Source organism: Topomyia yanbarensis, chromosome 1, assembly GCF_030247195.1.
Source record: "Topomyia yanbarensis strain Yona2022 chromosome 1, ASM3024719v1, whole genome shotgun sequence".
NCBI classification, from domain to species: domain Eukaryota; kingdom Metazoa; phylum Arthropoda; class Insecta; order Diptera; family Culicidae; genus Topomyia; species Topomyia yanbarensis.
In genome coordinates, this window is record NC_080670.1 from 152761651 (window position 1) to 152788252 (window position 26602).

General features: G+C 38.0%; 2 protein-coding genes across 2 annotated transcripts in view; both read right to left on the reverse strand.

Annotated features, from left to right (window-relative positions):
• Positions 1-15090, reverse strand: part of LOC131677815 (N-acetyl-D-glucosamine kinase) — a 30329-nt gene extending 15239 nt beyond the window's left edge. Inside the window, exon 1 of the mRNA XM_058957877.1 lies at positions 14411-15090. Within this exon, the coding sequence (XP_058813860.1) occupies positions 14411-14445 (35 nt within the window). The 5' untranslated portion in view covers positions 14446-15090. The remainder of the gene's footprint in view (positions 1-14410) is intronic.
• Positions 15091-17124: 2034 nt separating this feature from the next.
• On the reverse strand, positions 17125-18527 carry LOC131677833 (vesicle transport protein SEC20). Its single transcript, XM_058957897.1, has 3 exons — positions 18243-18527; positions 18011-18183; positions 17125-17951 (listed from the first exon to the last, which is right to left on the reverse strand). The coding sequence occupies exons 1-3, from the start codon at positions 18321-18323 to the stop codon at positions 17522-17524; spliced, it is 684 nt and encodes a 227-aa protein (XP_058813880.1). The 5' UTR covers positions 18324-18527; the 3' UTR covers positions 17125-17521.
• Positions 18528-26602: the final 8075 nt, after the last annotated feature.

Below are 26602 nucleotides of genomic sequence, written 5' to 3' on the forward strand. Positions count from 1 at the left end.
AATTCTTCACCTGAAAAATAGGTGGCAAACCAGCCGATCGGTGCTCAGTTAATTTCGTCCGCGTCCGTTGTCACCGGTGTCGGCGGTGCTATCTTTGAATACTCTTGGATATTCCACTGTTTTTATTGCTTTCTTATTTTATTGCAAATGAGTAGAGGTTTTGATTCTTTTATATTCGGGATTGCAGATATCTTGTCGCATGTAAATTTTGTGCGTTCGTTGATGTGATGGCACTGTAAAAAACCTATTTTAATCCACCTAGCGGTGCAATTGTGCCTTTCTCAATCATGAATCACGAGAATGTGTGCGTTGTTTATATTCATTAAAAACTTTTAAATGCATATATTACATTTTATTAATATACATCACATGACAACTATATACAGGAAAATAAATCATTATTCGAGTTCTAAAATTTTGAAAAAGAAAAAACAGCCATGGTAATATTGAACTGAAAAACCTGTTTTAATCCACCTAGAGGTGCAATTGTGCCTTTCTCATTTCTCCAAACTATGATTTAATAGGTGGTTCGTACAATATAACATTATGGAAATGTCTTTCATTCTTATTACACCTTTTTGCATTCATCGCGGTATCGGTTTGAATCGGAGTTTTTTATGTGATCGCACTCCACAACCCGTAACTCCGGAGCTGGAAGTCGGATGGAGATGGAATTTAATATCAGTTTCCGGGGACGCAACACCTTTAATTTGAGACTAAGTTGATCAAATCGGTCTAGCCATTTTCGAGAAACCAATATAACCGTTATTCTGAATTTGGATGCTTCCGGATCCGTCGATGGTGGCCAGTGTGGCCAAAGAGACTTTGAATGACTGTTGGTGACCTAGATCTACAAATATTTTAGCAACATGAATGTGTTTACATTTTGGAAAAAAATCACCTTTTTACATTCATCGCAGAATTCGTTAGAATCGGGATTTGCTGCGTGATCGTACGTATCACCCTGTAATTCAGGAACCAGAATTCGGATCCACACAAAATTCAACAGCAGCTGATGGACCTTTCATTTAAAATCAAGTTTGTCAAAATCGGTTCAGAAAATTCCGAGAAACCGATGTGGACAAATCAACAAATTTTGTTTTCTAACCATACTCTTCAACTCGTAATCCGGAACAAGATGTCGGTTGAAAATGAAATTCAATAGCAACCTATGGGAATATTATACCTTTCATTTGAATCTTAGTTTGTAAAAATCGGTTCAGCCATCTCCGAGAAACCGATGTGGACATTTTGTTAACAAATCCGCACATACACATACATACATACATACATACATACATACATACATGCATACATACATACATACATACATACATACATACATACATACATACATACATACATACATACATACATACATACATACATACATACATACATACACACATACACCCATACATACACACAGACATTTTGCGATCTCGGCGAACTGAGTCGAATGTTATATGAGACTCGGCCCTCCGGGCCTCGGTTAGAAAATCGGTTTTTGGAGCTATGCAACCTTTCTAAATGAGAAAGGCAAAAGAATAATATTTATATAGCTTAATCAGCATGAGTTCAATGTTATCTTCATGTGATTATAGTATGAAATGTTGGTGAAATGGGTTTGAAAGTGTAGGGAATGGGGGGTTAGTAAAGTGGGAGTGGAGGATGCGTCAGAAATCCTTCATCTTATTTCGGTATACGGGGTGGATGAAGGAAATGCGGGCGTGAGGGTGGTCCAAGGGGAGGGGAGTGATGAAGGAAGGAGGTGTAAGGGCAAGGCGGGGGGGAGGGGCGGCGACGCAATATTCAGCTGCATATTTTGCCTTCTATTTGAGACTTGGTTAGAGAAAATCGGTTCAGTCATCACCGAAGAACCGATGTGACTTTAATTGTGGAATATGCCCGGAATTCCGGACTTCCGGAATCGTCGATAGTGGACAATATATTCAATGAATGTTTGATTGGCAATCAGTGATCTAGATCTGCGATTAGAAGTAATTTGGTGACCATTTCAATAGTTTTTAGCCTCTGAGGTATTACGATTGTACCGATTTATATGGGAAATTCCAGTGTATCCTTACTAATACCCCTGTAACTCCGGAAGCAAGAGTCAGAACCAAATGAAATTCAGCAGCAGTCAACGGTATTACTGTATCTTTCATTTGAAATCAAGTTTGTAAAAATCGGTAGAGAATTCGTTGGGGAATGGGTGTGATATTAGCTTAGGAACATGGCGGGTTCCCCGGGGGCGTCATGAACCGTCATAGGTGGCCAATGTGGTCAAAGCTGCTTTAATTGATCATTAGTGATCCAGACCCGCAAACTAGAGTAATGTTACATCAATTTTAATATGTTTTACATCATTTTAACATCATGGTGGTACCAGTTTATATGGGAATTTGCTGTGTGACCGCACTCTTCAACCCGTAACTCCGGAACCGGAAGTCGGATCAACTAAAAATTTAATAGCAGCTTATGGGAGCGTTATACCTTTCAGATGAAACTAAGTTTGCGAAAATCGGTTCAGCCATCTCTGAGAAAATTGTGTGAGTTTAAATGACACACACACATACACACACATACACACATACATACACACACAGACATTTGCCGATCTCGAAGAACTGAATCGAATGGTATATGACACTCGGCCCTCCGGGCCTCCGTTAAAAAGTCGATTTTTACAGTGATTGCATAGCCTTTCTTTATATGAGAAAGGCAAAAATCGAATGCGAAATCGGCAAAGTCCCAAAAAGTCGATTTCTATAAAAAAAAAATTTTCGAGATAACATAAAATTTCGACGTTTCATGCATTTTAAAGATGTTTGGCATCAAAAATACGAATTCGATTTCTGAAATTACATGGGGTCCCCCCTTTGAAAAAAAATTTTGAGTTCCGGCTTATATGGGAATTTCATGTGTGACCGGACCGTTCAGTCTATATATCCGGAACCATACAAGCGATCCGTGCGAAATTTTACAGACATCTGTGAGGATAATATAGCTATCATTTGGGACTAAGTTTGTGAAAATCGGCCCAACCATTTCCGAGGAACTGATATGAGTTTGCTAGTTATGAAAGATGGCCGCTTTTCCCGGGCACTTCCGGAACCGTCTATGGTGGTCAATGTAGTCAACGAAAGTTTGTTTGGCCGTCGGTGACCTAGAACTGCAAAGTTAAGCTATTTGAGAGACATTTTAGCGAAATTTTTACCTTTTTTTGCTACCATCGAAGTATCGGTTTGAATCACAATTTTCTATGTGATCGCACGCCACAACCCGTAACTCCGGAACCGGAAGTCGGTTGGGGATAAAATTTAATAGCCATTTACGGGGACGCAACATCTTTCATTTGAGACTAAGTTTGGTTGATTCGGTCTAGCCATCTCCGAGAAACCGATGTGACTGTTAGTCTGAATTTGGATACTTCCGCCTGGGCTTCCGGAACCGATGATGGTGGCCAATGTGACCAAAGAGACTTTGAATGGCTGTTAATGACCTAGTACTACAAATCGAAGCAGCTGTGGTCATATTTTGGAAAATTTTTCACCATTATACATTCATTGCAGAATTTCTTAAAATCGACATTTTCTGCGTGATCGTACTCATCACCCTGTAATTCCGGAACCGGAAGTCGGATCCATTAGAAATTCAATAGCAGCCTATGGGAACGTTGCACCATTCATTTGGGACTAAGTTTGTAAAAATTGGTTCATCCATCTCTGAGAAAAGTGAGTGAGATTGTGTTCGCGTACACACACACAGACGCACATACACACACATACATACACACACACACAGACATTTGCCGAACTCGACGAACTGAATCGAATGGTATATGTCACTCGGCCCTCCGGGCCTCAGTTAAAAAGTCGGTTTTCAGAGCAATTGCAATACCTTTCTATTGAGAAAGGCAAAAACACGTATCCACCGGTCGGCTAACTTTTCTTTGGACTGAGCAAACTAATTCCTATGTTTGTTTGGGGTTTGTTTTATCAACGAGGGAACTGATCCACAGAACATTCAATGTGCTTAGGGAAAACACATGGCCTTATTTGAGTGGAATGATGACTTCAATCATATATAATGTTTGAGAATTGACAATTCGCGAGAGGGATCGGGGACCGGTTGGCAATTACCTTCAGTTATGTCCGCACGAAGAATAAGTGTTTTTCTGTCATGTTCATTGGTTAGCGTTCAATTCTATCTCATGCCCCCACGCGAGTCTGGGTCTATTGATGACATTTGGTCCTTGGACAGGCGACGACTGGGTGCTGTTGGCCTTCTGCCGGTGGTGGCAGAGTGAGGGGGTGCGAGCGGATCTGGCCGGGAAGACAATACCGTAAAGACGAATTGTTGGGACTTTGATTTGACTGGTGTCGATGATCGCGGGTCGATGCGTACTGAAGGTTCGCCGCATCTGTTTTGGTGATCTTGCAAGTCTAATTTCAAGCTCCGTTATTGGCAACAGGCCCGTGCAACGGGTTAACGATTTCCCTTCAATGCTCGATATAATCGTTCGTATACGTGTTCACAAACAATCCAATAAGGAAAATAGGAAATATTTTCGTTGATTTATAACATCTCGAACTATCATAACTCTTTGTCTGTATAAAGTGTTATCACTCGGTAGTTTGCAACCCAAAAATATATCGTAGAGACGGAATAGCAAAATTAGTCCAAATAATGTCGCAATAAATAATCCGGGGTTGGAAGCGAATCCTAGACCCTATTCCCTTCCAAACCACTAACTCCGCGACACCTATGGAAGAGTCCGATGAACCTTCTGTATAAGATTCCGCATTTTATTCAAACGATCGCCGGGTAAAATCAGCACCGACACGATAGAAACCACGAACAAATTCGTCGCGTGATTGAATATTATTAAAAATATAAGCAGTGCTCCTTATAGACGGCTATCCGGAGTTCAAGGTGCTCATTTTGCTAATCGTATTAATACAACAAATTTCCCAAATTCTCGGCAGCCGGCTGCCCAGAGCAATTATTACATGATAACGCTACTGCCACATTTACTAACAACTCTCCCCTTCCCGTGATACATGTGGAGATGCAGAGGATTCCTCGGTCTCTAGTAGCAACATGTATCGGACTAACATTCCTTCCTTTCCCAGAAGATCTGCATTCGGACGTAGCCGGCGTCGGTATTGATCAGCATGCAGGGATCAGAATAGATTGTACAATGTGGCTCATCATGTTATTCCCAAGCATGTTGTTCCAATGAACATTTTGCAACCTAATTTGGTTCTGGTCAATAACGGAGTAGCAACTACGGGCGATCTCTTATGCTTATGCTTCTAGCACGAATTTATTCTGAGTTCCAGCTGTGTGTTTCGCTTATCGTACGCATAGCTCCGAGTTAACCATCTTCGAATTTTCTTGAAATAAAATTCAGTTCACACTCTGGAAATATTCGACATTCAAGATCTTTGACAATCGCATGTTAGAACATTTTCCAGATACCTTGCGGGTTTGAATCGAACGTTTGAAAAGAACAAAGTCGGTCTAACAACACGAAGGGTATCAACACTTCTTAACTTGTAAGGCATATTGTGACTCCAGTTCCCGAACAGAACAATGTACAACCAAGAGCCAAAAAATTACTCATATTGTTTGATATACAAGGATTATATGGCACAAATGAAAATTTTCTTATTAAAAAGAATATTTTTCTTATGGATTTAATTTTTTAAACTTGTTTTATGATATTACGTAAGAAAGGACAAACCCTCCCTCCCCCTCAGATAAGAATTTGTAAGATATTTTGAAACTCCCCCTCCCCCCCCATGTATGGCCCCTATGAGTTCCATACGCTACCTATAATTCTTTTAAGAACAACGTATGAATATCTTACGTCACACATTGGATTTTCATTACCGCGCCTTATGAAATTAAATGTTGTCACTTGTGCGAAAAAAAAGTGAAGCAAAAACAAAAATGGCGCCTATAATTGTGGACGAATTGAAGCTAATCGCGGATTTTTTTAACGGTGCACCCGGTGTAAACTTGGAAATATTCCGACGTAAGTCAAAGTAATTATTCTCAATTGATTTAATAAAAAATCATTTTGCTCTTCCTTTCAGGCGCAAAAATCACAACCATCCAACTGTTAACATTCAGCGAGACCGAATGTTCCAACGCAATCGAAAACGTTCATGCGGAGGTTGACACTAACCAGTTGTGGTCCTGGATCGTTAGCTGGCGTAGAAGAAACGTAAGTAGAATTGAAAAAGCTTTGCAGAAGAAAACTTTATATTGACGTTCTTAACGAAGTTTGGATAACGTAACACTTGTCTCGAAAGAAGCTGAAAGTGAATCCATAAATGTTTCTCATCCTGAAAGCGTTGAAGTTTCACAGCAAGCTGAGCAAACTGATTTCGAACAGGTTTGATGCTCCAACTATATTTTATAGTTATATAAATTTAACATTTGGTTTCGATTTATTTTTCTATAGGATGCTACTACGGAAGAATATTTAGATATAGCGGAGACCAAAACTGTTAACACAAATTTCGAGGAACCTTTAGATTTGACGTTGGTGCGTAATATGCCGGCAATCAAAATAACTTAAGTCATTATCATTCTTACTTTTTTATTATTGCAGAGTACCACATCGGAATATTATTTAAACTGTGGAATCATCCATAATGAACCTAGTTGCAGTCAAACAGCATTTCGGAACGAGAGTGATATTATAGAGACGAATTTTCATCTTCTCTTAGTGAAGACGCAACAAATCAGTGTGAGCTATTTACAAACAATGAGAAAAAACTAAAATAATTTCTAGAATACTTCCGTAATAGCTAACATCAACAAAGCAGACCTCCAAGGAAAAATCTTTAGGTGCTATATGTATTCCACCCGTCAAATGCGAAACTGCGGGCATTGATGTAGAAGGCAATGCAAGTTCATCCCGTTTAACTCCACAGATTTGCTGAAGGATCTTTTGCGGCAAACTATATACGGTAAACAGTTATTGCAGACAGCTGAAACGCATTATTTATCGGATGCTGGAAGGAGCTTAGTTGTAGATACTGTTGCAAGGTACCACCTAACCTTAAACCTCAAAACTTATGCCGAAGCTGTAGATGATTTGAGCGAATTTTTTGTTGCACTGTTCAAAAAGGAAAGAAAGGCAATGCCTAATAAGTTGCACTACTGATAGTATCATATACTTATATGTATATCTGTGTTCTCTATACAATCGAATGGTCATATTGATGACTACATTTTAAATTTTATATTAGGAAACGTACTACATGGCAAAAGTCAAAAGCCGTGGCAATCCCTCTGGAAAATTGTACAGTCGGATTAATTATATTAAACAATCCGAGCGTAAGTGGGATCAAAAGGAAAAGCTGCATATTGCACCGAATACTAACGATAGTGACAGTGTAGGTCTTTTGCCAAAAGTAGCTTCAGCGCTAGCTTGGTTGAAAATTAACAAATTTCCTTGGACTACTGTCCTGGCACAGTGGGAAGTTAGTTTTCCAGCCAGAAAAGCTACTTTACGCCAGTATTCCAAAGTCAATCAGCTCATTGATAGCTACCCTCATTTGACAGAAGAATTTGGGTACCAACTGGTAATATTGTGTTTTATAATGTATTTGTATGTTATAATTCGGTATAGTTTATTCTAGTTGGATATTGACTACAAAAAGCTAGGACTGGGAAATCCGACAGATCCATCTAAGAAGTGGAATTCTTTGTTTGAACCTGTCGCACTATATATAAATAAAAACGCCAAAGATCCATCGGCAAAGGATTTAGAACTAAAGAAGATAAACTTATTGACCAGCATAGATCGGGGATTTCAATGATTTATCAATTTTGTTTTTTTATTTCTCGGCTTTTCAGTCTTTCAAAACAGAACGGGTATTGTATGCTGCCCGACGCTTCGGCCACTGGTTTTGGCCTTTTTCAAGGGAAATATGTTATCGTTCTACGTCTATACGTCGTTTATATTATCTTATCCAAATCAATTTTAAATGAAAGGCCTATCACCTAGACAGAACGCTATTAAATGGTTTTTGATTCTGATGTTTAGTTTCCAAGATATGAATGTTTAAAGGTGCAAAAATGGCGTTTTCTGCAGTTTTTTTTTAAATTTGCTGCCGAAATTGACGACATTACCTATGTTAACGTTATATCCTCTAACAAGTATTTATGGAGAATTTACTTTTCAAACAAATCTAGTTCGAGACTTAATGTCTTCAGCAAAATTTTGGGGAGTGAAATTACAAACCACTTTGTTGAACACATAAAGGCTCCGTGTGTTCATGGTATCAACATATTTTAGGCTATTTGTACCTTTAAAATAAATTATTATGATTTTACTGTTTATGATCTTCTACTATTTATAAACAATAAATTTTACATTTTATCCAAAGCTTGATTTTGTGAAGCTCGCAATAAAAAAATCTTTAAGCTAAAAAAATGGATTAAGGAACATTTCGTAACTATCATTTTAAAACTCGATATACTCCCTACACGTAGTATTCATTTCTGCAAATAAAGTTGTTTTAAATGATAGTCTCAACAAATTCGCTGAAGAAACGAACTCTGTTACTATTTTTTGAAAAATTAATTCTCCATAATTTTAAAACTTCAAATATGACGGTTTCGGAATTATGCCATTTGGAGATTAAGTTCTATTTTCACCAAACCCCCACCTAACCGAATTTCTAGCTACGCCGCTGACCCTAAGTAAGTAGAAACAAAGTCGTTCTACACACTATTTTATCGACTTCTTCCAACATTTTGGTGAACCTATTCCTATTCGTGCGATAGTTTATGTTAAAAGAGCTTCTTAAATTAATTGATATAGTTAAGGGCTTATATGTTGCGGATAGACAAAATACAGAAATTTTCAGCTTTTTTTCCTACACAATATTACAAAAGCTTATTAAACAACTTTCCCTAAAAAGGTTGTCAAAATTAAACAGTATTTGAGAATTATTAATAGTTTTAGTAAACGGGGTAGTGACCGTCGCTATACAAGGCAGTTTATTTTTCATGACTTGCGGTGAGCACGATTTCTCGAATAGCTAAACTGAAAATTATGGGATAGAAGTTAACCGCCGAAAATCACGCAAATGACTCGGAATGAGACCCGCTGGTGCCCTAAAACGATTTCGCTAGATTTTCAGAGCAGCGTGCACCCAGTGCACTAACACAAGGGATGGAAGGTTATCGAAAAGTTTCGTAGAAACGAAAATTCCAGTGATGATGATTTTCTTTAACGGGTTTCGTGAGTTTTTTTAAATGTTCTTTGGCATTAGGATGAGCGATAATAATTTAAATCAAAGATACTACTGGGAAGTCACTTTTAGAAAAAGTCGATATCGAAGTAAAGTTAGAACTGTGAACGCATGCACTTCAGAGGCAGCGTGATATCAAGAGCTACAATTTCAGTTTTTAGTTCTCTACATGTGTTATCAAAAACATCGCGAAACATAAAGTTCTAAATATTCTCAATCGATATAATATCAGAAGAGCTATAAGAAATGTCTCATCACACTGTTAGGTGGATTAAAAACGTTTTTTTGAGAAATGTTCCAAAATTAAAAATTACAGCTAGAAATAATTTCAGTTGAGTTAATATAAGTTTAGTTGAATCAACCAAAGCCGCAATCAATTAGAATCCGCAAGCTTTTTGAATCAGTAATGGTTTAGTTTATCCAGCTAAGGTTATTAATTATACAGTTAAAACAACTAAAGTTTAATCAACAAGCTTTTTATTTCAACAATGACATTAGTTATTTTAGCTAAATGTATCATTCTCATAGGTGAATCAACTAGAAGCAACCCCCCCCCCCCCCCCGAATTAACCCTAGAACGTTGCACTTGCGTTTTCCATCCTAGAACGTTGCACTGGGGTACAAATGTACCCCACGCGTTTAATTGCAATTTTCGCAGGTAAAAAGGCAAAAAAAAGATATGTATAATACATCATTTTCTTCGTTTTTTAATTGCAAAAACAGCTCTGTAAGTTAAAGTACGGAATATATTGAATCAATGATACATAAATTGGTATGAACAAAAAAAGTGAAAAAATCGGTCGGTTTTGATTTTTACACAAAAATTACTATAACTTTGAGAGTTTTTAACCAATTTGAGAAAAATCAAATGATTCTAAAAGTTGAAAGAATGGTCTAGAAGCGTAATAAAATGGAATTTCGATATTTTTGAAAAAGTGAAATTATTTGGAAGAGTGAAAGCTTAAAATCGGGTTTTGGAAAATACCACGAAATGGGATGGAAATTGAAATGAACAAAATATTTCTAACCAGTAGTATATTGGTAACACGCAACGTTACTGTTACAGCAGTTATTGTGCGCAAATTATACTTGCGAGCCATTGTTTTGAAAAACTATAAAAAAGGAACAATAAAACAATAAAAATCAGCAAAAATGAGAACGATTTTTTTTCTACTTCAAAATTAAATTAAATTAATTTAATAAATGATTTTTACGATTATATAACACTAATTGTTACTTATGCAGTAAAACAACCAGTATTTAAACTGGTATTGTCACGAGTCACATTTGCACGGACAGAACGAAACCTGACGAAACACTAACGGCAACCGTGCACTGGGGTACAAATGTACCCCACGCCAACTCTGACACCTGCAAACTGGCTATACTACCTTTTCCTACTCTTACTAGGAACTCTAAATTGAATTATGGTTAGGGTCCCAGGTCGAGAAATGCCGAATTCTCCCCAAAAAATGTTAGGGTAAACGAAGTGAAAACAATTACCTTAGAAGCAATGATAACCCTAGTACCAATACATTTCCACAATAAAAAGAGACAGCACGCAGTGTTTTAAATACAGACCAAAATGCGTACTGTTACGTTAAATTCAGATGAAGATTTCAACCTAAAAATTCCTGAATACACATACTTTTCGTGTTTTGGAGACAGCAACCGTCAGATTTTAAAATTTTTTATTTATCATTAATTGAATGATTAAAAAGAGAAAAATTTTAACAAGAAATCGCCTGACAACTCCCAGGTTAGGTACTCAAAGACGGTCGACAATTTTTCCGCGTTAATCGATGTCATGAACAGTTCCAGATGTAAAAGAACTGTGTGAATCAGCAATTGCTGACTCAAAATATTTTGTTACAGGAATAAATATGCTCAGCCACTCACAACAAAAACCTTGAATTCAAAGGGATGCGGGTGTGTGCCACTGCACAACCCTCGTAAAACCGTTTACAACCCGTAGTAGTATATTGTGGGATTCTGTTTTGCTATCAATCTTGTCAAGTTGTTTATTGATTTCAGTTTAACGGTTATTGCACCACCCACACGTTGGGGGATGCACGTTTTCCTCCAGTCAATTGGGAACGATCGAGTACATTGGAGTTGCATATAGATAGTAAGCGAACACATATCGTTGCCTTAAAACGACGTATTAGCTGTTATTATCATAAGTAGTTTGCTGCCTTTCTCATAGAAGAAAGGCCATGCAATACTATCAAAAAATGTCATTACAATATGATTCACTTCAATTTTCTTCCTATTATTTTATCTATAATTTGCAGAGTTTTTTGCTTCCGTATGATTTTTGAGAACGACTTATATAAAATAGGTACAATGCGATTTAATTCGTTGAGGTCGACAAATATGTGTTAGTGTGACATTGATGGCTAAATCGATTAACAAAGTTTGAACGAAAGGTGTAGCAGTCTTATCGGATGCTAATTAATTTTGTTTGGATCGGAGTTTCGGCGCCGGAGATATGGGTTTATGAGTGTGGTATCGTATGAACTCATCAACACTAGTACTAACTAATATGCTTTGATACCTACTGACATTGGTATCTAATTTCTTTGATTTGCTAGAACATTGTTTATCAGAAAATCATTTTGGTGCAATGATACTGGTTACAGTTCAAAAGTTTTAGGAGAGGTGGCTAAAATCCAGTCAAAACCAAGCGTAATCATTATGGATATCAATATTCTTGGAATTTGCAGCTACAAATGGCTATAAGCTTGTTTTGCAGGGGACAATTGAAGCTGTCATCTGCAAAACAAACTTATACATATCTATAAATTGGCTAAATGGCAGTTCGGAATATTGATTGCAAGCGTACAAAAACAAGATATTGATTGAATCTTTCGTGAATATTTGTCTACTTTTCGAATCTATAATAAGATTTGATGTAGGCGTTCATTTAATAAAGTTGAAAATTCGTCAAAGCGTTGTAAACGTCACGAAAGAATGTGTCAATAAATCATTGTGCTGGGTTGTAAAAATTAATTCGTTGTTCTGCATTCTTTTAATTTGCCTTTTGCAATTAGATTTTACACCAATCGACATAACCCCACAAAATGAGCCGGATGAACTTCGTTTGACAATTCTCGGTGGTTTGTTTACATGGAAGTTACGTGAGTAATGGAACAGATGAGCACCCGTTGCACTCGCACTCACGTAACTGACAAAGTAAACAAACCACCGAGAATTGTCAAACATGAACTTCATTCATCCTGAGTTCATTCGTGTCGTCATCTTGTAGAACTCAATGGAATATTGAAGTACGTGAAGTAGGCGGTTTCTCTATTTCGCTATTCAAATTTGACAGCTGCAAAAATGTTCCCACCTTTCATTTATCATCTTGCACAGGTCATTGTTGCTACAACTTCGGTTGAAATAGATTCATTTTACATTTTCCGTCAATTACTTGATTTTTATATTGGGGCGAAGCGAAACAGATATGCATTTTGAAATACATTATTCATATAGCCACAAAGGCAAGCCATATATAGTCTACCTATATTAGAAAGGCATAATTGTACCATTAGGTGAATCGAATTATATAGATATAGATTATTCAGACTAGATATTCTACCTAATACAAAGTGTGCCAGTCACCTGTCGATTGTAAATATATATCTTCATTTTGCCTGTCCAATAAGTTGTTTCGGTATTGCGCACAATATTGTTGTTTATAAGGCTTCTTCTAATATTACACATATGGACTGCCATCGATCTAGGTATTATCAGATGATCTGCACTATTCCTGCAGCACTCATAACGAACTTTCCATTTCTGATAAAGTATCGATGTAAATTTAGTTTGTTTCCTGGTCAAGCGGCAGCAAAGGGGCAAAGCCAATAAACGATCTTGACAGTGAAAGAGTACTGTTATCAGTACGATGTTTTGCAGGTATAATGAAAACGCAATGATAAGATTACCCACTTGACCAAACCCATAGTTATCGTTGTATAATAGATGTTCCATCCGTTGATTGGTTTGCTAGCTTATAGCTTATTGGTTCAGTTTATCATAATGCTTCTAGTAGGAGGAAGGGGGCTGTTTAATATTAATTACTGATGTTATCAAATATTGTTCTACATTGGGAAACATATTAGCCAGATGTTATTTTCCCTTCCTAATTTAGTAAGACTATCTTCCTGAAACAAGATATGTAACCTGTAATCTAAATGTGTTTTTGCTTCGACCTGTTCATGGATACAGGAAACCGAAGTAGGGTGATGGGTCTACGTTCAATCAGTCAATAACGTTGTCAATGTCATCAATCGAGGGCAACAGTTTATTGCGGACGATCAATTCGTCATCTGATTTGGCCCATTTAGACCACTTCAATGTACCGAAAATGAACCGAATGCAGTGAGATGTCGAGTCCTACAACTACTCATCTGTGTTAATACCTCTAACTACTCGTCTCGGGTATTTCATTTAAACGTATGTGTTTTCCATATTCCTGTAGCATCAAATACAGGGGAAAGATATTGCCTACGTTAGATGAAATGATCACCCCACGAAACAACCAAGGTAATAAGGAAAGTACTGCAAATAATAGCGACCGCGTGCTATGTGCTTATGTACCCACCATAAATGAAAAAAACACGCGAGCTAATGAGCATCTGTTGCATGTATGTATGTGATTGATTTATATCGAAAGCTGTTCCACTGCAACTTGATAGACTGATTTCAACTTAACTGTGCTTAATCGTATTACTGATTTGTACTGGAGATCCACGTTTATTTGTTTATAAAATGACGAATAACTATGTATCATTATTGATACATAGTTATTCGCTCTTTCGATAGTGTTCATTTCAGACGGGATTTCAAAGGTTATGCATATAAATTTTTTTTTCGATCCAAACAGGTTATATCAAGAATATCTACAATGGTTTAGATTATTAAATGATCCATTATGAGCCTAACCCAGCAACATTTTTAAAGTATGCCTATACAACAATGTCGCTATGCAGCATGCTCTTACGCGTTCTTATAAATTCTTTCTCTGTGCTATGAATGTCTCCCTAAACCAATCGCATACAACGCATACGCCTCACGCCCGCCTCATCATTCAAGTTTAAACGAACCTAGCTTAATTCACTTACCCTTCAATGCCACCGACGTAAACTGTTTCGGCCATGTCCTTTCTGTGTTCCTTTCAATATCTCAGGAATTTGAGACTGGGCGATTCGACGAAACGCTACGAAAAGCACGTTCTCCACAAACTTGTTTTACTCGCACAGCTCACCGCTCTATTGTCTGGTTTCTGTTGCAGTTGCCCCAACTAGCAAGCTTCAACTATGAATATTTTTTCACTTTCTTGCGGTGTGGAAATAAACACCTGCTATTAGGCTGTTACAAATCTTATCGTGAAGAATTTGCAATCTTTTTATTTGTTCTCGCCTGTGTCTAAATCGACATCGGTACTAATCATTTCACGTCGCGATTTATAAGCTTGTTTTGTATTGTGTAATTTCACTAGACATACGCAAGTTTTCACTATGCTGCTGAACCAATAATAGGGAAGTTAAAAATGTTATGAATAAACTTAGAGTTGTGATGCCTATGTTTACACTACTTATGCAGCGGAATTACACTCATTGCATCTATTTCATCGGTCTGCAGACGGAATGATGAAATGTTTAAGCTCATCAGTAAATTAAAATAAAGATTGCGAGCTAAATTTTCTAAACTCCACTCACTCTTACTTTCTTGGCATGCACAACCGGAATTTCATCCACACACATCCAACACGGTCTGATACACGAGCGTGAATGAAATTATGAAAATTGACTTCATGGTCGTCGAGGCGCAAGCCGATGATGATGACGCTGAGAGCTGGGTACCTATCTAAAATTCGCAACTTTTTTTTTCTATTTTGTTGTACCCAGCCACGGCTTACATATACTTTCTGTGAGCCGTGGTACCCAGCATGTACTCTGTGAGTGTACGACGAGTCTATTCGCTCTCTTGGCTCTCATAAAATACGCGCGCCACGCGTGTATATACGCTTCGATGAACTTTGGGAAACACAGTTTACACACTAAAAATGATTAACACATGTTCGCGCATATACAGCACAAATTCGTTAGTTTGACGCTAGTTAGTTGGAGAGCAATGTTCAAATTAAAATGACTCAAATGGCAATACATCCACCAATGGGTATTTTCATGCATTTTGCTTCAACAGCTCTGCAAAAATGATAGTTGAAATCACATTAACATACACTGAAACCAAATTAACTTTAAATAAAATGTGCCATCCGCACATAAAATTGCTGAACATTGCCTGAGCTTAATTTTATGAGCCACAGAAAATCGAAAAACGTTAGCCAAACACAAAGTGTGTCGAGAAAGTGAAAACAAAAATGGAGCAATACGCTTTTGCAGAAGTTGTATTTCAGATGCTTGCGCGTTTTGTTGATAAGAGCAGCGTTTTGATAAAATTTTAATTTTTAAGTCGTACCTGTTTTATTAAGGGCCTTGAATGCGTTTTTAATTGAGACAAAGATATAATAATGTAATTTTCATTAGCCGCGTTTGAAGAAAGTCTGATTTTATGCTGAACAAAAACTTGTTATGAAATAAATCTATCATAGAGAAAGTGAAGCTCTGACCAAGCAAGTTTGCAACTCATAACTGTTAGTGTAATTTTATTAGTTAAAGATAGTGACACATAGTTGTCCACTTAATTACAAAATATTTGCAATTCGTAGGTCTCAAATTTGTTTTCATACTAATAAAATAATGCAAACAAAATCTACAAATTCTAGGTTTGTTAGCAATAGACTGTTGACGGCTTATGTTTTTCGTTATTCAGGGTAGCAGTCAGTTAGTAGAACTAACTGAATGTTTATTAATTATTTCTATTCATTTTAGTAGTTTTTTGGCCACCAGAAAATGATCAATGCATTTTTCATCCATTTTAATTTCAAGCTGACTTTCAGTTAGCCCCTATTTAGACCGGCAAACTTTACTTTATATCGTACTTTTGAACGAGCTAAAGGTTGATATCGAATCTAAGGGGCAATAAATTATCTATACATACACATAGCTCTGCTATGATTCAAACACGCCATATCTCGCTTATCATGTGTGGTATGGTTTTTAACATTTTTATTGGGATTTTTTGACAACTGTCTCGATATCTGATTGTTATTATTTTAATTGTATCAGTTGAAAATCGTGTTTAATTGACAAATCACAGCAAAAAGGTAATGTCGATTGTCGGTCTCACTCTTGCGATGTTGCTTAGTCTGCTACGTAAATTCTACGTCGAGTCTCTCGTCTACGCACGCGGTGCGAATGCAGTAATTGCCGCGTGGTTGCGGTAATTAGCGCAACCGCGGCAAACCCTAGGTCCAACCGGCGAATCACGACTGTACATTAAAAACCAAGGGCGCAGAATTCATTTGCAAATGAGTGTAGTTTTGGTACACTGAATTCATTTTCATATATAATTTTAAAATTAACTTTGCTATTCGTTAGGACGGTTTAAAGTTAAGTATTTTCACTGGACCATATAAGTTTTTCGCTTACTTTTAAAGCAGTTAAAAGTCACCGATTAACCTGGACAATTGGACGCCGATGAAATAGGAATCAGTCTGATGGGTTAAAATTATATTAGGATGAACATGACATCTACTAAGGGTTGACAAATACGGTAGGCGTAACTAATAAAAAAAAAAAGAAAATTACGAACAAAAATACATTACAATTCATCATCGCAAAAAGTTTCGAGCGAAAAGATGTTACAATCCATCATCGCAGATTTATAAAACACTTTGCAGGGGCTTAGGATGCAAGTATAACCACATCTGTGTTTGTTGTGATCTATTTATTTGATTAACTTTATAATAAATAGACGATGTGTATGCAGCTCAAAATAGTGGATGCAAATTTCACTTGTATTTATGCGATTCTTACGGATACAAGTTTTTGTAGCATTTACGCTATAACTTGTTAGCGAAGAATAATGTCATTGTTTATTTAGCTAAAATACTTTGGATGTTGGTGAATAGTAGCTTTCAGTTGTCTCCATTTTGAATTTTCTCCGCGATCCAAATGGCTTGACGGTTTATTTTCCAGTAAGCAAAAATACAATCGAAAAATAAACTAATGAATGGATCAACTGGAATTAGTGTACCTTATCTTTCATGTAGTAAAATTTGAATAGCACACAACATAGCCTTTGTCTTGGAGAAAGACGAAATATTTTTAAAACAGTCGTTTTTGCACGATGTAGAATACACAAGCCAAAAAGAAGGCGAACGCAAAAAATAGCAGAATCTTATCAGTGCATTCGCGCCGACCATACTTTTTTAACAACTTTCCCGACTGCGAAATGGTCCCGGCAGTGGTGAGCAGTTCGTCTCGGGTTCCCTCAACACTGACACTGGAGGAGATCAAGGTTTCCAGCGTAGCTGCGCTCTTGTTTGTGGTTTCCGACAACTGCTGGGATATCGATCGCATCCGATCGGTAACACTTTCCTGCTGGGACAGTAAAGAGGAGCGGTTGGTGGATGTTGCCCCAGGATGTCGCTGGCGCAATTCACTATCAGGACTTAGGGCAAATAGTTCCTCTTTGTGTTGTTTCTCGATTTCGAGCATAGTTGATATGTTTGCTTTGCGGAATGCTTGAAGAGTTCTGCGAAAGTACAGCAATATTAAACGCTATACCACCAGTGTTTATCATAATTTACTCACTTGGAGAATTGCTCCCGGTGCTGGTCTACTTCTTTGAATATTTGTTGATCACCTTCATCCCGAGCCCAGTCATCCAGGCGTTCGATACATTTTCTCAAAGCAGCTAACTTGCCACGACCGGCTTCGTTTAATGTATTCAGTTCTGCTATTGAGCCACGATATGCTAGAATGTCCTGCAAATACCATATATCGTTAGATTTGATAAAATATTGATAGAATTACGAAATTATACTTGGATAATAGCCTTAACATGCAAGTTGTTGTCTATGATGTCCTGCCGCATTGAGGAGAGTGTGTATTTTTGGGATTCCATTTTAACATGAAACGGTGTCCAATTTATAGGATATTGCTACTGTGAAGCTCAAAAAACACCAGAACATTGAAATAAAGATGCGCAAATGTTTTCTATAGAATGACACAAATATTTTAATTGAAAAAATTCAGATCGTTTGGAGAAGTTCTGCTCTCATCACAATGACACATCACAGTTTTATGCTGTTTGTTTTGCTTCTGCACATCAACGTGATTGTCAAAAGTGAGTGGCTTATGCTTTAATAAAAATTTGGCGAATGCCGACAAGTGTAAAGGAATTACCGTTAAAAAGAGCATGCTCTCGTGAGTTATTCGTCACTCAGGTAACTCCAATCCCCCACGGCAGCATGCCTGTAGTAAAGATGACGAGGAAAATGGGATCTTGAGTGCGCATTGTGTTGTGGACAGTGATGCCAACAACAATTTTGCCAGATTCACGGATGATCTTTGGAAATTTACGGATTTTCTAATAATATTATGTATTATTTCTTCAGAAATCTGCGGAAACTTGGCAAAAATCTGTATACTCCAAAGTAATACTACTAGTATTTTTCAATCACATTAGCACAGCGTACGCCCAGTTTGGTGGAATTTGTATGTTGCTACCAAATTAATAGTTCTCTAGTAATCTTCGCCGGTGAGTAAGAATGGAAAGTTATTGGAATCAAGATTAGGATGAGTATAATATTTAGTGAACGAATGGGTAAGTTACTAATATATTTACTGTTTATTTGACATATATAAAATTGATATTAAATTACACGAAAGATGATTACTAGATCTGCTACGATATTGTGGCATGTCGTGTTAGCAATTTTTATTTTGTTATTTTAAATTTGATTAGACAAGCAGCACGGACTCGTGTCACTAGTTTTTAGTATACACTAGGTACAGCTATTGTCCGCACAGGGAATAGATTATGAAACAAATGTAAAACGCAACAGTCGTTCTCCTTTGCGCCCAAGAAAACCGCAGACATTGCGGGTGGTCGTTTAGCGCGAATATGATGACCATATGCACTACGCCAGGGTAATGACCTATGGGATAGGATAATGACCTCTTGGTAAAATGAAAGTGGTATATTCGCCTGAATACATTATGGGCACAAACTAATCTCTCCTTAATGGATGCTTAGCGGTGTTTGCGTGATTTTGTTCCGTTTGTTTGGCATACTATTGTCAGGTAGGAAGGAACACGTTTACGACCCGTATCCTAAGTTAGGATTCCTAACTAAATAAACGCCGAGAAGAAGATTCTTTAAGTATCAGGTGTAGCGGGTTTGAGTCAAAATGCTCAAAATAGGTACAATTGCAATTCCAATAGAACATTTTTCATTGGCAAATCAAATCCATCCTGGAAAACCTGTTTTAATCCACCTAGCGGTGCAATTGTGCCTTTCTCAATCATGAACACGTGAATATTTGCGTTGTTTATATTCATTAAAAGCTTTCAAATGAATATATTACATTTTATTATTATACATGACATGACAAATATACAAGAAAAAATCACTATTCGAGTTCTAAAATTTTGTAAAAGAAAAAACAGCAACATTAATATTAAATTGAAAAAAGGTGCGAAATCGGCAGTCCCAAAAATTCGATTTTCATAAAAAAAAATTTTTCGAGATAACATAAAATCTCGACGTTTCATGCATTTTAAAGATGTTTGGCATCAAAAACGAATTTGATTTCTGAAATTTCATGGGGTCCCCCCTTTGAAAAAAAATTTAGTTCCGGCTTGTATGGGAATTTCATATGTGACCGGATGGATTAGTTAGGACGCATCCAAGCGATCCGTACGAAATTTTATAGACATCTGTGGGGATACTATAGCTATCATTTGGGATAGTGTTTGTGAAAATCGGCCCGACCATTTCCGGGAAACTGATGTGAGTACGTCAATTTTGAAAGATGGCCGCTTTTCCCGGGCACTTCCGGAACCGTCTATGGTGATCAATGTAGTCAACGAAAGTTTGGTTGGCCGTCGGTGACCTAGAACAGCAAATTTAAGTTGTTTGAGAGACATTTTAGCGAAATTTTTACCTTTTTTGCTTTCATCGGAGTATCGGTTTGAATCGCAATTTGCTATGTGATCGCACGCCACAACCTGTAACTCCGGAACCGGAAGTCAGATCGGGATGAAATTAAATAACCATTTACGAAGGTGCAACACCTTTCATTTGAGACTAAGTTTGGTTGAATCGGTCTAGCCATCTCCGAGAAACCGATGTGATTGTTATTCTGAATTTGGATACTTCCGCCGGGGCTTCCAGAACCGATGATGGTGGCCAATGTGGCCAAAAAGACTTTGAATGGATGTTAGAGACCTAATACTACAAATCGAAGCAGTTGTGGTCATATTTTGGAGAAATTTTTAACCTTTATACATTAATTGCAGAATTTATTAAAATCGACATTTTCTGCGTGATCGTGCTCACCACCCTGTAATTCCGGAACCGGAAGTCGGATCCATCAGAAATTCAATAGCAGTCTATGGGAACGTTGTATCTTTCATTTGAGACTAAGTTTGTCAAAATCGGTTCAGCCAGCTCTGAGAAAAATGAGTGACATCTTTGGTCACATACACACACACAGACGCACATACACACACATACATACACACGCTCAGACATTTGCCGAACTCGACGAACTGAATCGAATGGTATATGCCACTCGGCCCTCCGGGCCTCCGTTAAAAAGTCGGTTTTCAGAGCAATTGCAATACCTTTCTATTGAGAAAGGCAAAAATTTTACCTTTTTACATTCATCGCAGAATTCGTTAGAATCGAAATTTGCTGCGTGATCGTACGTATCACCCTGTAATTCAGGAACCAGAACTCGGATCCACACAAAATTCAACAGCAGATGATGGACCTTTCATTTAAAATCAAGTTTGTCAAAATCGGTTCAGAAAATTCCGAGAAACCGATGTGGACAAATCAACAAATTTTGTTTTGTAACCATACTCTTCAACTCGTAATCCGGAACAAGATGTCGGTTGAAAATGAAATTCAATAGCAACCTATGAGAATAGTATACCTTTCATTTGAATCTTAGTTTCTAAAAATCGGTTCAACTATCTCCGAGAAACCGATGTGGACATATTGTTAACAAATCCGCACATACACACACATACATACATACATACATACATACATACATACATACATACATACATACATAATACATACATACATACATACATACATACATACATACATACAAAAATACATACATACATACATACATACATACATACATACATACATACATACATACATACATACATGCACACATACATACGCACATACAAACACACATACATACACACAGATATTTTGCGATCTCGGCGAACTGAGTCGAATGTTATATGAGACTAGGCCCTCTGGGCTTCGGTTAGGAAGTCGGTTTTTGGAGCAATTGCATAACCTTTCTATATGAGAAAGGCAAAAGAATAGTATTTAATTACCTTAATCAGCATGAGTTCAATGTTATCTTCATGTAATTATATTTTGAAATGTTGGTGGAATGGGTTTGAAAGTGGAGGGAATGGGGGGTTAGTAGAGTGAGAGTGGAGGATGCGTCAGAAATCCTTCATCTTATTTCGGTATACGGGGTGGATGAAGGAAATGCGGGCGTGAGGGTGGTCCAAGGGGAGGGGAGTGATGAAGGAGGGAGGTGTAAGGGCAAGGCGGGGGGAGGAGGGGCGGCGACGTAATACTCAACTGCATATTTTGCCTTCCATTTGAGACTTGGTTTGAGAAAATCGGTTCAGTCATCACCGAAGAACCGATGTGACTTTAATTGTGGAATATGCCCGGAATTCCGGACTTCCGGAATTCCGGACTTCCGGAATCGTCGATAGTGGACAATACATTCAATGAATGTTTGATTGGCAATCAGTGATCTAGATCTGCGATTAGAAGTAATTTGGTGACCATTTCAATAGTTTTTAGCCTCTGAGGTATTACGATTGTACCGATTTATATGGGAAATTCCAGTGTATCCTTACTAACACCCCTGTAACTCCGGAAGCAAGAGTCAGAACCGAATGAAATTCAGCAGCAGTCAATGGCATTACTGTATCTTTCATTTGAAATCCAGTTTGTAAAAATCGGTAGAGAATTCGTTGGGGAATGGGTGTGATATTAGCTTAGGAACTTGGCGGGTTCCCCGGGGGCGTCATGAACCGTCATAGGTGGCCAATGTGGTCAAAGCTGCTTTGATTGATCATTAGTGATCCAGACCCGCAAACTAGAGTAATGTTACATCAATTTTAATATGTTTTACATCATTTGAACATCATGGTTGTACCAGTTTATATGGGAATTTGCTGTGTGACCGCACTCTTCAACCCGTAACTCCGGAACCGGAAGTCGGATCAACTAAAAATTCAATAGCAGCTTATGGGAGCGTTATACCTTTCAGATGAAACTAAGTTTGCGAAAATCGGTTCAGCCATCTCTGAGAAAATTGTGTGAGTTTAAATGACACACACACATACACACACACATACACACACATACATACACACACAGACATTTGCCGATCTCAACGAACTGAATCGAATGGTGTATGACACTCGGCCCTCCGGGCCTCGGTTAAAAAGTCGATTTTTACAGTGATTGCATAGCCTTTCTTTATATGAGAAAGGCAAAAAGATATTTTTGACGAAAATATTACCATTTAAAGTTTTCAGCCCATTTGGTTTCAACAATTTATGACGGGCGACCCTTTTGACTGATTTTAATGATAAAATCAGCAATGAAATATTCAAAAAATGTAATGCATCATGTAACTGTTCATGACAACAAGGAAAAAGGGTTTGCATCACCTCTTTGTAATTCGCAAAAAAAACTACTTTTAGTGCTTAACAACATTCCGCCGAGAAAAAGTCAGCCATTTATAACTAAGGCAATCCAATAGTTTGAAGACGTAAAAAGGTTGCGTTGCCGCGAACCCGCTTGGACTCAAATGGCAGTCACCACTTTTGCCACATTAACAAACGATTGGAAGCAGCGCAACCAAGCATAGTAAACCTTAGCCTGTCCGCGATTTGTTAGAAAATAATTCAACGAGCGCCGAGCTGAACAAGTTTCCTTTTAACCTAACAAAAACACCTGTAAAATTTGAAACTGATCCAAGAAAAATTAATGGACCCGAAAATGAATTGAAGTTAACCAAAGCAATTTCATTGAAATTTTGCATTTTTTTACTTTTATCCCTACATAAATTATTTTAAAATCATAAAAATTGATATGAAATTGCATATATAATGTTTTTATTTATGCGAGAAACAAATTACAAAATTCAAATATCACGCGGAGTTGATTATTCCTAACTAGGGGGTGGCATCGCTATGTTGATGTACAGACGTTGACAGTAGTCAACATATGGTGGGCCAAGCCGCTTCGTGCTATCACTCACTACTGGAACATTTCCTTCCTGCTGGAAAGTTACGCAAATGTTTCCGGTTCACCAAAAGGAAACAAATTAAACATTGATAACTATCGGGGAATTTCGTCTTAGATCCTATTTTTTCACTGCAAACATCACAATGCAGACAAACAACACGATTTTAAGCCTACACAATCGACAACGACCAACTTGCTCTCATTCACGTCATATGCACTCGATGGATTCGCTGACAGATTGCAAACCGATGCTATTTACACGGAGCTGTCTGCGGACTTCGACAAAATCAATCATGATATCGCAATAGCGAAGCTGGATAAACTCGGTATTCATGGACAACTCCTGCGCTGATTTGGTTCCTACCGCGATGGAATGCAATTCCAAATCCGCATTAAAGACTGTCTATCTGCACCATTCTTCGCTACGTCCGTCATCCCGCAAGGAATCTATCTCGGCCCAGTAATATTTCTCCTCTACTTTAAAGATGTCAATATCAAATCACAAGGACCCCGCCTTTCCTTGGCCGACGACATGAATTTTTTTGACAAAGACGGGATAAAACCGATGCCGAGTTTCTTAAGAAAAAACTGGAGAGATTTAGTATGTAGTGTGACCTAAACAGAATGAGTTTAAACCCGAGTAAATGCTCAATCTTTACACTCACGCGGAAACGCCATCCGATTCGGTTTAACTACCATTAATTCGACTCGTGCATTCCAAGACATTCTCACGTCGACGATCTTAGAGTCATCATGGATTCAGCACTTACGTTCAAACCACATATTTCATACATCGTGGATAAGGAATCAAGACAGCTTAGGTTCATTTTCCGAATAGCGAAAAACTGCCCATGATCGCATATTTGTCCCTTTTTCTGTGAGATTCCCTATCTTTATGGGACTGACTTGCGATAATAGGTAGTATACTGTTTAAAATCACTCTATTGCGCACTGGTTCGCTCAACGCTAGAGTATTGCTCTGCTATTTGGAATCCGTTCTACCAGAACGGCGTTGACAGAATCGAGGCCGTCCAATGTCGGCTCATATGCTTTTCACTCCGACATCTTTCTTGGCAAAACAGATTTCAGCTACCGAACTACGAAAGCCTTTGAAAGTTAACACACCTTGACACAGGCATGCGGAGGGACTGCTCTCGAGCCCTGTTCGTCTCAGACTTACTGTCCGCCAGGGTGGATTGCCCTACAATCCTCGGACGTCTGGATCTTCAAGCCCGCGTTCGTGTTCTACGCAATAACTCTTTTCTGCGAGCTCCATTCATGAGAACCAACTATGGTCGCCAGAGCCTGACAGTGTGGCGACGGCTTTTAACTTCAACCGGATGAGGAATTCGATTGAAGCTAAAATATTATCTATACTGAAATGTAATTAGCTTAAGCAACCACCATTGGGGCCAAGAGGTCTCTTGGTGAAGGTACAACAAATAAACAATAATCGACAATAAACATCTCCCTTTGTTGAAATTAAAACAACCCAATGCAAGAGCATGGGAGGCATGGGCCTAGAAGTGGCTGGGCCCACCATCTGTTTACTACTGTCAATGTCTGTACATCAACCCCCTGGTTAGGAATGATCGACTCCGCGCGATATTTGAAACGCAAACGTAAAACTTTAAACGCGATTATCTCGGAATGGAGGTTTTTTGAAAAGTACCTTTACGGTGAACGTGATATCTCAAATTCTTTTTAACCGACTTTGATGTTTTTAAATTGTTCGTATTTACGATCCCGTGTACTTGAAAGGTTCGGTTCTTTGCAATGAATATTTTTTTAAATTTTGAACGCCTCAAAAATCGATTTTCTTGTCAACTGGTCAATGTGCTCAACACTCAGGCTATAACACTTCTATTTTTTAGGTGGCACTGGTTTTCTATGTTACCGCAGTCATCAACCCCTAACTCTGGAACCGGGTGTCGGATCAATAATGAAATTCAATAGCATCCAATGGGACCATAGTACTTTTGACGTAGGACTACGTCTTTGTTTTCGATATGGGGGTGCACTTTGCAAATTCCACAAAAATGGTATGTAACGAAAAGTCCAATGGTCCGATTTTAAACACATATAATTCAGCCATCTCACGATAAATTTTCAATTTTTTTGCGCATATCGCCCCGAAATACTTCTAAGAATGGATTCCAATAGATAAACCCATAGATTTTTGTATGCATTAAGAATTTAAATAATGTACAACCTAGTCAAAAGATCGCGCTTTTACACACAGAAGATAGCGCTTCCCATGTCCGGCACAACAGATTTGTGTACCTAGCGCGCTACGTTTCTATGAATGACGTCATTTTCGACTATTTAAAGAACGGATTTGGCCGGACAAGCGCAGTTGCCTGTTGAACGGCAGGCGGAGTAGATCGCTGCGCTGTATGTTTTCTCAGCCAGTGTAGCTGAATTAGAAGTCCGTTACACTGGCTGTGGAGGTACGCTACCCAGTACCTTCCAACACGCGCCAGAGCTTGTCCGTTCAAACACTATGCTTTCTTTTGTGCTGTGGTCGTTTCCAGCACACTTTTATGTACAATCTCGAACACAGATTTATTTATTATTCGTATACAAAATCGCTTGTACATTCGAGCTCTATTTGCAAACACGGTTAACATAGTGTCGTGGTACTAGTTGTCTCTTTCACTCTACCCATCATCATCAGCGTTGACTCATTTTGCTTTATGCGCTTGGGTTCAATGTTTAAGACGAATGTGTAGGTATCTAATTTGTTGGCAGGGTTACCATATTCACAGATTTTTCTGTAATGTCACAGATTTTTTTTCGCGGATGGCAGATTTTTGGCATTTGATGAAAATTTTACAGATTTTTGGAAATATTGTGATTTTTCA

What these genes read in the sequence shown, in the direction of transcription:
- LOC131677833 (XM_058957897.1), bottom strand. Translation starts at nt 18,323, where the DNA reads ATGGAATCCCAAAAATACACACTCTCCTCAATGCGGCAGGACATCATA. An exon ending in ATGTTAAGGCTATTATCCAA is followed by an intron (nt 18,184 to 18,242) that starts GTATAATTTCGT and finishes TGGTATTTGCAG; the next exon opens with GACATTCTAGCATATCGTGG. An exon ending in CACCGGGAGCAATTCTCCAA is followed by an intron (nt 17,952 to 18,010) that starts GTGAGTAAATTA and finishes GTACTTTCGCAG; the next exon opens with AACTCTTCAAGCATTCCGCA.